This window comes from Microtus pennsylvanicus, chromosome 10, assembly GCF_037038515.1.
Source record: "Microtus pennsylvanicus isolate mMicPen1 chromosome 10, mMicPen1.hap1, whole genome shotgun sequence".
Classification (NCBI taxonomy): Eukaryota; Metazoa; Chordata; class Mammalia; order Rodentia; family Cricetidae; genus Microtus; species Microtus pennsylvanicus.
Window position 1 is genome coordinate 90,536,076 of NC_134588.1, and position 15,016 is coordinate 90,551,091.

At 46.9% G+C, this 15,016-nt stretch overlaps 1 protein-coding gene across 1 annotated transcript; it reads right to left on the minus strand.

Annotated features, from left to right (window-relative positions):
- Window positions 1-3,990: 3,990 nt before the first annotated feature.
- On the minus strand, window positions 3,991-8,159 carry Fcrlb (Fc receptor like B). Its single transcript, XM_075987355.1, has 5 exons — window positions 8,114-8,159; window positions 7,748-8,002; window positions 5,817-6,083; window positions 5,015-5,293; window positions 3,991-4,849 (listed from the first exon to the last, which is right to left on the minus strand). The coding sequence occupies exons 1-5, from the start codon at window positions 8,157-8,159 to the stop codon at window positions 4,422-4,424; spliced, it is 1,275 nt and encodes a 424-aa protein (XP_075843470.1). The 3' UTR covers window positions 3,991-4,421.
- Window positions 8,160-15,016: the final 6,857 nt, after the last annotated feature.

Consider the following 15,016-nt stretch of genomic DNA (forward strand, 5'->3'; position numbering starts at 1 on the left):
ACTTTTAAATGAACATTGGTCTAACAAAGAAAGAACCATAATCCAACTCTATAGCTAGTTTTTCAGTAAAAAAAAAAAACAGCATAAAACAGTTTTAACATATCTATACCAAAAAGTCATCTGAATTTCTGCTAAGTCAAATCCAGTAACTAGAGCTCAGAGATAAATTCTGAAGGCAGGCACATAAATATGGCCAGAGCAGTGATGGGTGGCAGAGACAGCAAAAATATCCAAACCATTTCTGTCTCAGCTCCATGCTTGAAAGAAAACTTACATAGACAAACTTTCCAGCAAAATAATCATTCTCAGTTATTTGCAGGTATGAGAAACCACAGCAAACACAGTTCACAGCCCCTCCTGACCTTCTGTAACTTTCATATACCTTTAATCCATTTTTCCTCTTTTCATTCTTTCAATCTCTTGCTTTCTTTCTCGCTTTCCAGTCTTTTTTGTTTTTTATCAAAGTCTTTCTCGTTCAGACAAAATAAAAACTCTTACCGAAGCCTTTCATGTGGTTTCCCTCAGTAGTTTATAATATATTATATGGCTACAATATTTTAAACAAAACCAGAAACATGCATTAACAAAAATAACTTTAAATTTACATCACATAAAATCCTGTATGAGCATGAAACATCTGGGACTAAGAGTATTTAGTCTCATACCCTAACCAATAGTAATCTGTAACCAGCCTCTCTAAATGATGACAGATATTTATAACCTATTGGATCTGAATGACCAAAGGAGGAGGGAGGGAGGCCAAGAAGAGGATGGGTAAAAGAATAGTAGGATTCTATTTTTCTGTTTGGATGTGTGACTTCCTGCTCTCTGAGCTTGGTACATGGGACTGTTCCTAGGGACACTTTTGTGGATGTTTTGGCAAGTTTTCCTTCTGGTAAATACTTTGTTAATGTATTAAGGTGGATGCATCTGTCTTTCGGTTGCTTGTTTGCATATCTTCCTTCAGCCCTTAAGGATCAAGATGGAAATCCAATTTTTGGTGCTTTTTTTTGCCTGTCCCAGAGCTTTATTGCATAAGAATCAAGGCATATGCTTTCCCTCTGCAGTGATCCCAGGGCTCCAGGATGCTCCATGATGTGGGCTGATTCCCAATGAGGTTTTTCGGTCCTATATAGCTTACTTCAGCTTCCTCGATCCTAAATCAGATTCATTCCCCACTACACCTCCTGACTTCAAGGGCCATATTTCAGACTTGTGTGGCTGACCCCATGAACTCTTTCATTAGGCTGGAGGAGCAGACTACCCATTTCCCATCCTTCCTCGATGTGAGGAAGAACTGTGGCACAAGCAAAAAACAAGCATACAAAACAAAAAACAAACCAAAACAAAACACTTCACAAATCCTCCCTTCTCCCGTATCGCACCCCTGCCCTGTGTCCTCGTGGTTTCAAACCATTTCCTTTGTAGATGCTGAAGTGATGAGCTAGCATCAGGGCAGTATCACTGTTTACATCCCGTCACAAGTGTAGTTGCTTAATTGTAAAAACTAAAAATAAAATTTTGCTTGCATATTTTATTTGTCTCAGACTCGGCCATCTGAAGGGCGTTTGCCAATTGTAGGTACCACATTTTCAGTCAAATGCAGGTTAACTGGGGTGCTCTGGACCGACAGGATGGAGAAGAGTCAGAAAGAGTTGAAACTCTGACGAACAGTTGGTGGGGAAAGAAGGAAACCTTTCTTGAAGGAAAGCTAGTTATGAGCCTAAGCACTGTTGTTATGTGAGGGGTTCCTTTGAAACTGTCTTTTTGCTTCCCCTTCCCTTTGAGCCCTTCTGAAGCGTAGGGGTCCATTCATTCTCTTAACTGACTCTACTTTATCACATTAACCTATTCTCTCTTTGGGTCATTTCTCCTTCCAAGTTTGTTTCAAATTCCAGAAACAGAAAAGATCTGTAGGCAAATTCCCTATGACATAGGTAATAAGCAGGCTTTGTGGTGGAGATCTGTAATCCCAACACCGAGGAGGCAGGGACAGGAGGGTGAGGGAGTTATTGCTCCAGAAAGTGATTTCAGGGGCTCCTGAGCACTGAAGCATCACTATCTTAGCACCTCTGATCATTAAAGAAGCCGTTTATCTGTCTGCTCCTTTAGATTACTATTATTGCCCTTGTTTTCAGAATGAAGAAACTCAGAAGCTGTGTAGCCTCCCGTATAGGATGAGGCAAAAGTCTACCCAAAGGGTGAGCACATAAAAGATGGCAGCGTGTTGGGAAAACAACAAAGGGGTCAGTGTGGCCGAGAATAGGGCAGATGCTGAGAGCTTGTACCTCAACCTAGAGGATCACGTTCAAGCTCTTACAAACAAGACACACACGTCACATATGGTGAGGATTAATGGATTTCTGTAAAGATGAGAAACACTGAGGACGGGCAGAAGCACAAAGTAAGGCTGAGATGATGACAGAATCCTTTTGTCATCAAATAGAGCACGTTTGGGTTCCACGCCTACTGCTATCTGACATGGGAAGCGGCAGGTTCAGAGTCTGAGGCCTGAGCTTAAGATGCAGAAGGGATCAGACAACCAGAGAGAAAGCCGCTCCCTCCACAGGTAACCGCAGCAACCTGCCAGCTCTCCATCTGGGGTATGGGCTCCAGGATGCCCTCTGGACAGCCGGGGATAGCTGACTTCTCTTTCCCAGAATGAGTGCTAAAACCGAAACAAAGGCAGGATGCAGCTGCTGCGGTCATTTCCTTGGTGCAGGCTCTCCTGAGAGATCCTAGCGGACACCAGAGGGGGTGGTCTCAGGCCTTCCCTCCTGTGTGAGAGTGTGGGCAAAGACTCAAAGGTTCTGAACAGGGCATAGAGTTTCCTCTTCCTCACAGGGTAAGATAGGCTGTGAGCTATTTTAATTTTTGTCCAAAAGTTCTCCATCCTCCTCATTGTCCCTTCCACCACTAGCTCTGATGGAGGCAGACGGCGAGATGGGCAAACGAACATCGAGGCTGCCAGCAAAGATGACTGAAGGAGCATCTGGCACCCTGGCATTTGATCAACTCATTTAATTTTGTTGTTATAGTGGTTTTTTTCTTTCTTGTTTTTTTGGGTTTTTTTTTTTTTTTTTGAGAGAGGGTCTTACAATGTAACTCTGGCCTGGAACTCACTATGTAGACCAGGCTGGTCTTGAACTCACAGAGTTCTGCCTGCTTCTGCCTCTCTGGGATTTAAGGCATGCACTTCCACACCCAGAAAAACAATTATTATTATTATTATTATTATTATTATTATTATTACTACTACTACTACTTCTATTATTGAATAGCCTGATAAACTTTGATTACTAAGCCTCTTGGCACTGATGGTAGCTGCTTCTTGTCTAGATCTGGATGGCAAACACCTTGGGGGAACAAGATCAGAAGTAAGAAAGAGCCTACTGGAAAGGCTGTCCCATAGAAGCCTGCATTAGAAAGTTGGGACATTTGTAGCTCAGGTATCCAACCCAGGGTTTTGAACATCCCTTCTCAGAATTAGGCAAGTGTCCTTTGACTTCCACAAGGGAACCACCATGAGTACTCTTGTACAAGTACACACACACACACACACACACACACACACACACACACACACATTAAATAGCAATCCACAAGAACACAAAAGCATGTCAGTTGTGGTTAATAAACTCAGAAGGAAATGAGAACTTGCATGCTACTGAATGCCTTTGGAGCAGAATGAAGAATGGGAGGGTAGAGTTATATTGGTTCTCAGCCTTTGCCGTGAAGCTTAATTGAGGAGGGTGTGATCCTGAAATGGAGTAAGGTTAGCTCTGGTGCAGCTAGTATGGCCTGCCACTCAGATGCTCCCAAGTGGCTCTGTCTGGCTACATGGGGACAGGGTGTGTCTCTGGGTGAGTCTGGCACAGAATCTCTGACCTTCATAACAAGAAACAAGAAACTCACACTAAAATCTCTCCCTAAATTGAAATCATAGTCAGGATTTTGAAGATATTAAACTCAGTAGTTAATAGAATTTTGAAAGTCGTTTTAATATTAGAGAATAAATTCATTATGAATGATTACAACTTGACTCTAAAATTTAGTTCTAAAGCACTCACTAACTTCAATGATTTCAATTACAAACAAAACACCCACATACGCTGGAATGAGTACTTAATTTCTGTGCGGTCTAAATTCACTTCCGAGAGAGTGTAAACTGACAAACAGGCAGCAGCAGCAGTCTTCTTCTCTGCTGGATTATGGAAGAAAGGACACACCAGAGAGCGTGCTTTTGTTTACAAATTACTCTGCAGGCTTGCAATCGCTTACGAGCTGTCTAGCAAGGTGGAAGTCCACAGCACCACACTTCAGGGGCGTTTCTATAAAAACCACAGCATCACGAGGAGACACGAACAGATGTGTCTCAGGTTTGTCAATGAGCTGAAGAAGGAAAGATCCAGGAGCAGACACTAGCTGCCCACCCTACCCTCCACGACAGTGGTCTCTGGGGTTCCGGGGCTCACAGAAACGTGAAAATTGGGTGTCTTGGGGGTCTCTGTAAAATCGCGGAGGGCCTGTGGATCCTTTAATCCCAAAACCACGCGGCTCAGAAGGCCTTTGAGTAGCTGCATCTCGCGAAGCAGGAGGTCCACTTTGGGCTGCAGAGCTTCGCGGGACTGTTCCACCGACGTGGACAGAGGCGCGCAGACCTGTGGGCCGGCAGTGGGGACTTGGCCAGCAGCCAACTGCAGCCCCGCAAAGGTGCTGTTCGGATCGGAAGTGACTGAGGGGACAGATCTGGACACCGGGGTTTTCCGGAAGGAAAGCGGCTTATCCCCGGGGGCTAAGGCTGCAGCCGGGACCGGAGCAGTGGTAGACGCCAGATCCAGGGCAGCGCCTGCAAGGCAACACGCCTGGTCACCCGTGACTGAAATCGTTGCCCCTGGTGTGGTGGGGGTAGGGATGGAGGTGTGTGGAGGACTGAGATGGGCAGGTGGGAATACTGCGGGAGGACTATGAGGTTCAGGAGGCAGGGCACCCGCAGTGCTTAGCTGTCACTCACCCCTCCCGGGGAGCTGCAGCCAGGGGCTGCGTTTCCGGACACTTCGAGTAGTGGTGGCGGCCTCGCACCAGTACGATTCGAGCTCCTCGACCTCGGGCTCAGGAACCATGTACTCGGCGCCCCAGTCGAAGCGGCGGACTGGCCGGCTGTACTTGTAGAAAGCAAACTGCAGTGGCGTGTCCCGCTTCTGCGGGTGCAGGCGCGTCTCGCAGCGCAGCACCACGCGACCGCGCGCCTCCTGCGGGCTCAGCGTCCTGAGCACGGGTGTCTGGAACAGTTCTGCGGGGAGGGCGGCCCGGAGGCCAGGATGATCATTGAGTACGTGCAAGGAGTGATACCCAACCAGGGCCAACCTGTCCACCGTCCTGGATCCCACTCTTTGCCTTCTCCAAGAGGTCTCCTCGCCGACCCAGACAACAAGAAAGGATGGGAGAAAGAGAAGGGACAGAGAGACTGAGGCCATGGGGGTAGGCGGGGGTGGGTGGGTGGGGGTGATGGGGACAATTTGAACGTAGGCAGGATGCTGACAGATGCTACAAGTTACATCCTAGCTGGTAATCAGTTGGCATTCTCTGTATTTAAAGGGACAGCTGCGGTCCCTCTTCTTAGTAATATAGTACGCTCTCAGACAAGTAAGAACTCATCACTTCTAAGTGGGATCCCTAGCTAGAAAAAGAAACCTGGATGGATATGTGCCATAGGGAAGGGACACCTGCCTACACAACAGGCTGCAGAGGGCAGCCTCCTCCCCCACCCCCCGCCGCTTCCAGCCCCAGAATTTCCCAGTGGTCGTCTCTCCTACCTTGCACAGTGACAGCCACCTTGGAGGAGAACATGGGCGCACTCTCCACTGGGATGCGCATGGTGCCGGAGCACTGGTAGTGACCGCTGTCACTAGCTCGTGCCTGTAACACCGTGTAGTTGGTACTAGAATGGAAGTATCTCACGGCCTGGCCATCGTGGTAGTAGTGAAGTTTGTAGACGACTTTGTCGTACCAGCCACGGCAGCGCATCACCAGGGGCTCTCCCTCGAACACAGCAGCGTAAGGTACTTGCAGAATTAGCCAGTCTGCAACAAACCCCACAGACACTGCTTACTCATCAGAAAAACCAGCCCTACAGGGTATGGTGGAACACGCCTTTAGTCCCAGCACTCAGACAGGCAGAGGCAGGAGGATCTCTGTGAGTTTGAGGTCTTACAAAGTTCCAGGTTGGCCAGAGCGGTTACACAGCAGGCCTCCAACCCAAACAAGAAAACCCAGCAGGTCTCCCATTCTCAGCTTCCCTTAACCACTTCCTACCTCCGCTGCCCCCACTCCCCCACCCCCACCCTGTTTGCACTCCGGTAGCTACCAAGACCCCTTTCCTGTTTCCTGGCCTGGTGACTAGCACCTGGAATCCCCACGGTGCAGAAAGCTGAACCGGGGAAGGAAAATGGTACCAGACAAGCAAAGATACTTCAGATTGGTTCCAGTCTCAGAGAGCCTCCTTTTACAATCAAGCTTAGTCCCTACAAGTATGCCATCAAGGCCTTCCTGACCGAGACCCTGATAGCCTTTCCTGTTTCTCTTTTATCCACCTCACCACTTCCCAGCCACACTGAACTGCTCAGAAAATTAGCTCTGTACAGAGCCTAGGGCCCTTGTAAGCGGTTTCATCAATTCAAAAGACCCTGCTTCTCAGCGTAAATTGAGGCCTACTTGCCCTGCATGCCTGTGTTTAGGCCTTATCTTCCAAAGAAAAGGTCTCTAAGAACAGCCTTAGGTATCTCCGACAGCACCCTGTATGTACCCAGTCAACACCGTCACCACCACCGTCTCCACCGCCTCCACCACCTCCACCACCATCACCTAAGTCAGCACTTACTATCCTAGATGCCATTTTAGGTTTTATACATTTTAAAATTATTTATTTATTCTTTCATTCATTTGTTTGGAATTGCCTGTCATGCCTCTGTCTGTGTGGGTATGTGCTCTTGAGTGCAGATGCCAGAGGAGGCCAGAAGAGGGAGTCATATCCACTGGATCTGAAGTTACAGGTGGTTATGGCCTAATGCAGGTGCCAGGAACTCAACTCCAGTTCTCTGCAAGAGCATTATGTATACTTAACCACTGAGCCATCTCTCCAGGCCCTGCTTTAGGTATTATACACTGAAAAAGAATCCTGCAGGCCAGGTAGACCTGTAATTCGAGTACTTGGAAAGCTGAAGCAGAATTAAAAGCCAAGGCATGCCTGGGCTTCAGATGGAAATCCTGTCCCCAAAATCTTTGCAAGGCACAGTCACAGATTCTATGCCATTCTCAATCTGTATGTGGCCACTCTCTGTGGCCATCCCGGCTTCCACATGGGCTTAGACAGAAAACCTCTAGAAGTGTTAAATGATAATTTGAACATTAATCAGTGTTCTTTAGATGCTTAATAAAAATTACTGCCTGCAAAGGTAAGATCATCTGTCTTCCATACAAAGCAACTAATCGTGTATCTTAATGAGTACATTTTTATTACTTTTCCTATCTTGGTTTATTTGCTTCCTGCTCCATCAGGAAGACAAGGGGTCCTTTGGGGCCAGGAAAACTTTACTGCAGTTCTCTGCCTACTCCAAAGACTCAAAGTGGCACTGTGTGACCTTTTTCTTGTCCTTTGAGCATACCCTGGCGTCTGCCCAGCCAGGAGGGCCAGTATCACTAGGAACAACACTGTGTCTTCTCCTCCTTCCGTGTTTAGATCACTCACCGTTAGACACAGAGAGGTGGATGGGGTCACTGACGGGAGCTCCCCGTGTTTGACATCGATACACCCCTGGCGTCTGCACCTCAATGCTCTTCTGGTGAGAAGGCAGGAGGACATGGCCCAAATACCAGAGAGTGCTAATGGGTCGGAGCTCGAGCAGAAGAGGGTGGTACCCGTCGCAGCGCAGCGTTACTCTCTCACCCTTGAAGATTGTAGTCCAAGGTGGCTGTAGAGACAATATGGGCTTCTCCAGAGTAGCTGGGGGTGTGGGGCATGGGGCAGGATGAGGAAGAAAAGGAGAGTGAGGTGCCTACCCAAAACTGAAGCCTGAGGTTGGAAATTCTTAGAAAACAACCGTTTCTGGGACACAGTCCACATCTGAACCCACCCTGGCGAGAAGGGAGACCACAGTCATGGGACTCCAAACAAGGATTCTATTAATCAGAGCTGTTTCTGTCTATGCACAAGAAGACTTAGTCACCAAGATTGAGCAAGACTGGGGAGAAAGCACCATCTCAGGACAGCCGGGAACTGGGGGGTTTGCCCTACTGGAACTTATCAAAACTTGGATGAGAGATGTAGACGACTCACCAGCTTGCCCACTGCTTGGAGCTGCAAAAACAAGAAAGAAGGAAGAAGGTGAAGAATGTTCTCTATGATAGGAAAAACTCTTGATCCCAGGAAAGACTGAATTGTCTCAAAGCCCATTTTCCTTTGACCAAATCACCCAGCTCTGAGAGAGCTACCTCAGTTTCATCCTTCCAAAGCAGATGCTGAGCCATCTGAAACCTGAGATCTGCAGAGCCAGCTCTCTTATTCCACACACCTTGCCCTGCCCTACCCCCTCCCCAAATCCTACTGATGCCACCGCAGCATCACCAACTCACCTAGAAGCAGGAGGGCTGCAAGGGTCCACATGATGAGTCTGCCTGCAGCGGCTGTAGAAGACTGAGGATCCGCTGGCACGGAAGAGGGACAGAGGGGGGAATTGGCAGCTAGGAGCTGATACTTAGATCTAGGAGACGCTGTTGCTTCGTCTGTCCATTCCTACTTCTTGAAGATGGTGGAGTAGAGAAAGCAGGACATCACCTGAATGTGCCACTCACTTATCCCTAGCATCAGGCACTGTCCCAGTGGCTGCCTCTGGGGCCATGTCCCAGCTCAGTGCAGCCTGGACTTCTACAGGGAGGGCCTATAGAGCAAGCTGCGCCTTCTCTAGCACACGAGAACCCCATAGAACCCCAGGCCCCAACAGGTGCCTTCGATATCTCATTCTCACTCTCATCCTTTCCCCGCCAAGCAGTCCTGTTGATGTCCACAAAGCCCATCTTGTTTCTGCCTGATTCCTGGGAGGTCAATGCTGAGTTCCCTGAAGCAGAGCTCACATCCTCCCGCAAAATGAGTAAACAGAAAGGAATGATTCAACCCTCCTGCCATGCCCCTGCTGATCTGTTGTTCCCCAGTCAAAACTAGAAGTGTAAAGTATTTTCTCCTCTTTCTTTCCTGGAATCCGAAACCCTCAGAAATTAGAAAAGCCTTTTCTTCCAGTTCACAATGATCTCACCTTATAGCATTTCCATTCCCTTGTGCCTGTCTTCTCTCCTTCCCCCAGGCCCTAAAACCCCTCCCCAGCCAGGTCTTAGTCCTCAGGGCTTGTGACCTGGAAGAAGAGTCTCTACCTCAGCCCCTCAAAGGCCACTCAGATCAGTCCTCTGTGCTCTGGTTCTCCTACACTCTGAGCCACGTGAGGACACCTGAGCAATGGGGAGCCTGAATTTTCATGTAAATATTTAATGAAGTTTCCAGCCCGATAGCATGTCTCCCTGAGCTCTATCCTGCCCACACTTGCTGCTGTTTAGAACCAGGACATCTGCTTTGCTTGGAACTCTAGCAGGAAGGAGATTGGTGATCAGATCACCAGGATCGCATCCCCCAATTTTGCTAATGCACCAAGTGTTCCTCTGAGAATTCCCTGATATTTTAGGTTCAGCATGCTCTCTCCTGTGAAAATGCAAATGTCTCTGAGCACAATACGGCCAGTTGTTTAAAGTATGCTGACGCTTTTGGATCTTGCTTTGCGAGCAGGATTTGATGGCGAGGCGGGGGTGGGGGCGTGGCAGATAAGTAGGTCTGAGAAGTAGGAAACTATCTGATAAGGTGAGCAAGAGTTGGAGACAGAGCTGGATACAGAGAGCAGAGATGAATGCTTTCTTTAGGCAATGCTCTTATGCTTCCTGAACCCTGCCTGCTTCCTCATCTGCCTCCTCCTTTGGGATCAGTGTGGAACTCTGTTGTGGTATATTAAATAGGCAAAGATGTGTTACTTTTGTTTATGCTGAATTTATTTAATGATGTAAAGATTTGTTGTTGCTTCACCTTGCCTGCCTAAGGCACCTGATTGGTCTAAAAAAGAGCTGAACAGGCAATAGATAGGCAGAGAAAGGATAAGTGGGACTTGCAGGCAAAGAGAATAAATAGGAGGAGAAATCTAGGCTTGAGAGAGAAGACAATGAGAGAAGAAGAGTGAGGAGAAAAGAAGGGTTACACCCATGGCAAGAAGCCAGGCAACTGCTAGCCAGTCAGACAGAGAGACAGTAAGAAAGCAAGAAAAGCTCTGAGGGAAAAAGTAGATAAAGAGAAACAGGTTTATTTAAGTTAATTAAAAGAGCTAGCCACAAACAAGCCTAAATAAGGCCGAGCATTCATAATTAATAAGAAGTCTCTGTGTCATGATTTGGGAGCTGGTTGGTGACCCAAGGAAAAAGCCTGGTACAGGACTCATCATGTCAGCCACAGCTGGTCTCCATGGTCTGACTTCTGCAAGGCCACCGCCTCTACGACAAGAGTGCCATACACATGACAGCTGTCCTTGCCGCACATTCAAGAACAAAGATCTCAGCCCCTTTACCGTATTTCAGAAGAAGTCTGATCACACCATAAATTCATTCACTATGTGGTCCTGTGAACTCACAGGAATCGATCACAGAGCCCTTTAACCACACAGATAATGCCCAGAGTTTGACCTGAGAACAACCCCAACCAGCACTTGTTTATTCTCTGTTTCCCTCCGAATTTCTCCCAAGTCGGCCTTCTTCCTTTGCACATTGCCAAGTCCTTTAGTATGCAAACAAATTTGGAAATTTTTGTTGTTAGTGTTTTGTTTTTCCCCTTTAAGGGCCTTGTCATACTGCCTGGCCTCGTCTCAAGCTCTAAAGTGAGCTCCAATGTTCCTCTTTTCCTCAGCCCTCTACGCGGTGGGACAATCAGCGTGCATCACCACACGGGGCTTGAGTAATTCTTTGACTTCTTTGAAGTCTGTCCCAGCAAAACTTCCTGGCAAGATATGCCATGATTTGGTAAGTACTGTGCTAAGTAGACTGCTCTCAGAGGCGACGTGGGGTAAGGAGAAGAGCTCACATGTAAGGAGTGCACCAGTATGTGACTGGTACCCTGTTCATACTTCACACGGATGGAAAATGACTTCATTCACTCCTCACGGGGGTCCTCAAGGGAGGGATTATTACTAGTTCTGTTTTACAAATGAGGTGACAGAAAACAGGGATGCTTGGGGAGAAGCACACTCCAAAATCTGTCCTCAAGTCCATCTATGGTTAGGGGTCCACGGTGCTGAGCAGGGAAGGCTGTGGCCTTCAGCCTTTGTAAGCTTCCTCTCTTGGGTCCTTCTTTTCTTACTGTTATCTTAACCATCGAGCCATCTCTCCATCCCCTATATGTTTATATAGTGAATCTTAGGAGATATTTAGCATTAGTAATTTACATACATGGTGTATTCTGAATGTTTTTCTTTATTTAAAATTAATTCCATGTAAAATTCATCCTTGCTGCTCCGTGTGCATCACATTTATTGTTTCATGCTTCCACCAAGTGGTCCTGTCCACCCGCTCATGCTTCCACCAAGTGGTCCTGTCCACCCCCTCATGCTTTCACCAAGTGGTCCTGTCCACCCCCTCATGCTTCCACCAACTGGTCCTGTCCACCCCCTCATGCTTCCACCAAGTGGTCCTGTCTACCCCCTCATGCTTCCACCAAGTGGTCCTGTCTACCCCTTCATGCTTCCACCAAGTGGTCCTGTCTACCCCCTCATGCTTCCACCAAGTGGTCCTGTCCACCCCCTCATGCTTCCACCAAGTGGTCCTGTCCACCCCCTCATGCTTCCACCAAGTGGTCCTGTCCACCCCTTCATGCTTCCATCAAGTGGTCCTGTCCACCCCCTCATGCTTCCACCAAGTGGTCCTGTCCACTCCCTAATGCCCTGGCTGCCTCCCAATTCTCCACTATTATAAATGCTACAGTGAACTCCTTTGGTGCATACTGTGAGGGCTGAAGGGAAGAACTAGAACTTAGAACCCTTAAAAATAAACCGACACATAGTTTTTATGCCTTCTACACTCAGATCCTTCCTGGAACTCTCCTCATAGACTCACCCAGTAGCAGGGCTCTTCACTGATTCAAGATCTAATCGAGTTGACAATCAAGATGAATCATCACACTCTTGAAGATGCTAGGCAGCACCATAAAATTCATTTTGCCATCCGTGTGATTCTATTTCTTTGTTTCTTTGTAGTATATCAAAAGTGATTGCGTATGTGTTTGTTGTAAATTATTACAGGCTATATTGTAAAAAATAAATAGCACAACAGGAGCACAGTGGGAAAACAACTATACATAATGCAGGATAACACGGTAGAATATGCATCCGCTAAGGCCTTAGTAACGTGATGTTTTTAATTCATCAACCAAAGGTCGCAGTAACCAAGGTTACTGCATCATTTGCAGGCTAGCGCTCATCATTTGAGAATGAACAATAGTAGACCATGCATAGAACAAAGGAGTGTGACTACAATGAAAGTCGCAGGAAAGTGAGTGTCAGAAAAATAGCTGTCATCCTTGCAGAGATTAGCATCACTAACGAACGAGAAGGCAAACACATTGCGGTGAGATAGTAGAAAAGATGCTGGAGGGAGAGAGAGCTCCAAGTGCCTGAAGAAAAAGGACCTGAAGAGAAAGAAGTTCCTGGGGACCCTGCTGGCAAAGGACTGTGTGGGAAAGTGTTATTATAGACTGCATCACCCACTGTGATCATGATAAAAAGACAGCCTGACTATCTCCCAGCAGAACTTCGTGCTGTATACATGGTGCTGGCTTTGCAGGCATGGAGTTACAGGGGTCATGAAGGATTGCATTGAGTTTCCAGATAGAAGTCTGTGAAACAAGGCAATGTGTACCATACATGGTCAGATTTCCTGTAGACAGCCCCTAAGCAAGCAATGGGGGATGCCATGTAGGTGAAGCGGAATTGTACTGGAGACCTCAGGATGTTGGAGATACCAGATGTGGAACATCTGCCAGGAAAAGCTACAGGCACTGAGTGGAACTGGCCAAAGAGAGAGCCCATGTGTGCTGTAGGTATCAGGGCCACAGGGGTAGGGATGCCCAAGCCCACTAAGGGTCACATTATGCCTCTGGACGCTGGGCATGGAGTGTGGTGGTTTAAATGAGATGTTCTCCACAGTCTGGGCATTTGAATACTTGGTCCCTAATGGGTGGCTGTTTAAGAAGACTTGGGAGGTGTGGCCTTGCTGGAGGAAGTATGTCACCAGGGCAGGCTTTGATATTCAAAAGGGTCATGACATATTGAGTTCCCTCTCTCTGTTTCCTGCTTGTGCTCTCAGCTATTCCTGCCACTATGGCTGTGCTTACTGCCATGGTTTCCTGCAATGATGGTGGTGGATTTGTATTCCTCTAGAACCGTATAAATAAATAAACCCTTTATACCGGAGGTTGCCTTGGTCATGGTGTTTTATCACAGAAAAGTATCTGAGACCTGGAGCTATCGGACCTAGCGTTTTCCCCGCTGGGTTTCAGTCATTCTTTGGTCCAGTCCTTCCTTGCTTCCTCATTTTGGAATGGGAATGTTTTTCATGTGTCACCATCTATTGGGGACATGTTTTTCAGGGGTTCACAGCTAAGTTTTTGCTTTGAGTCTCAAAGGAGACTTGAGACTTTTGAATAACGTCAGAACTATTAGAACTATAGAGACTTTTGACATTAGACTGAATACACTTTGTATTATGAGGTGGCCATAAGCCTTTGGGGCCAGGGATGAAATGCTAGGACTTCACGTCACAGGCTTATGTTTGGAATGTTCAGTGCTTGCATTTGGCGCAGTTTTGCAGGCTGTGGAACCTCTTAAGCAGAGGAGCCTTCCTGGCAGTATTAAATAACATGGGGTAGGCTTTTAAAGGCTATACTTGCCCCTGGTTCTGACCATTTTTTTTTCTTGCCTGCCAAGATGTGAACATATACCCTTTCCCACCAGGGACTGAATCAGGCTACTGTGCTCCCCTGTTGTGATTGATAGCAACCCTCTGAAGCTGTGAACCAAGCTAAACCTTCCCTCCTTAACTTGTTTCTGCCATTCATTTTGGTCAAAGTGTACAAAGCAGCTTCTTCAGTAGCTTTGAGGCTTTCTTCTGTAGAGATGCTGACCCTAATCATGAGGACCGTCCTTACTACCTAATCCCCTCCCCAAGGCTCCACTTGCTCACGCTGTTGCCTTAGGGATTACTATTTCAACATGGAGGGGGCAGCGCTAGGAGATAGTTCAGAGTTGAGAGTGCTTGCTATGCTTTCAGAGGACGGGTTTCAGTTTCCAGCGCTCAGATTGAGCAGCTCATAACTGCCGAGAACCACAGCTCCAGGGGATCTGATGCCCTCTTCTGGCCTCCACGGGACTTATACACATGTTGTATATACACACACAGACACATTAAAAAATTAAGATTTTAGCATAGATTTTTAGAGGAGGAGGCACATAAAAATTCAGATCATAGGGCTAATTAAATGCTAGTAATAGTCGTTGAAGGAGAGTAATTAGAAGAGAAAAAGTGATTAACACCTAGTTTTTATTAGCCCCGTATTTATAGTGTTATCACTAATAAAATTTAGGGACAGGAAGTCTTTTATTAGCTGTTCTGTGCCTTACAGGATGGCCAGCAGCCGCCTTGACTTGTAAATATTTTAACTTATTAAATTCAAGTAGCATATTTATCCTTTCCACCATGTGTAAAGCCCAAACATCTAGGGGATATTGCTTAATGTTTTCTGTGGGAATATAGGGAGGAAAAATTGCCCTCCCCCATTTGATATTGCAATATTAAATCCACCGCCACTGCTTCTCTTTAAATTCTGTTCTAGGAAACAGAAAGAAATTCTTGGTCTAAGGTACAGAATAACCTTGTCATGGCAAAA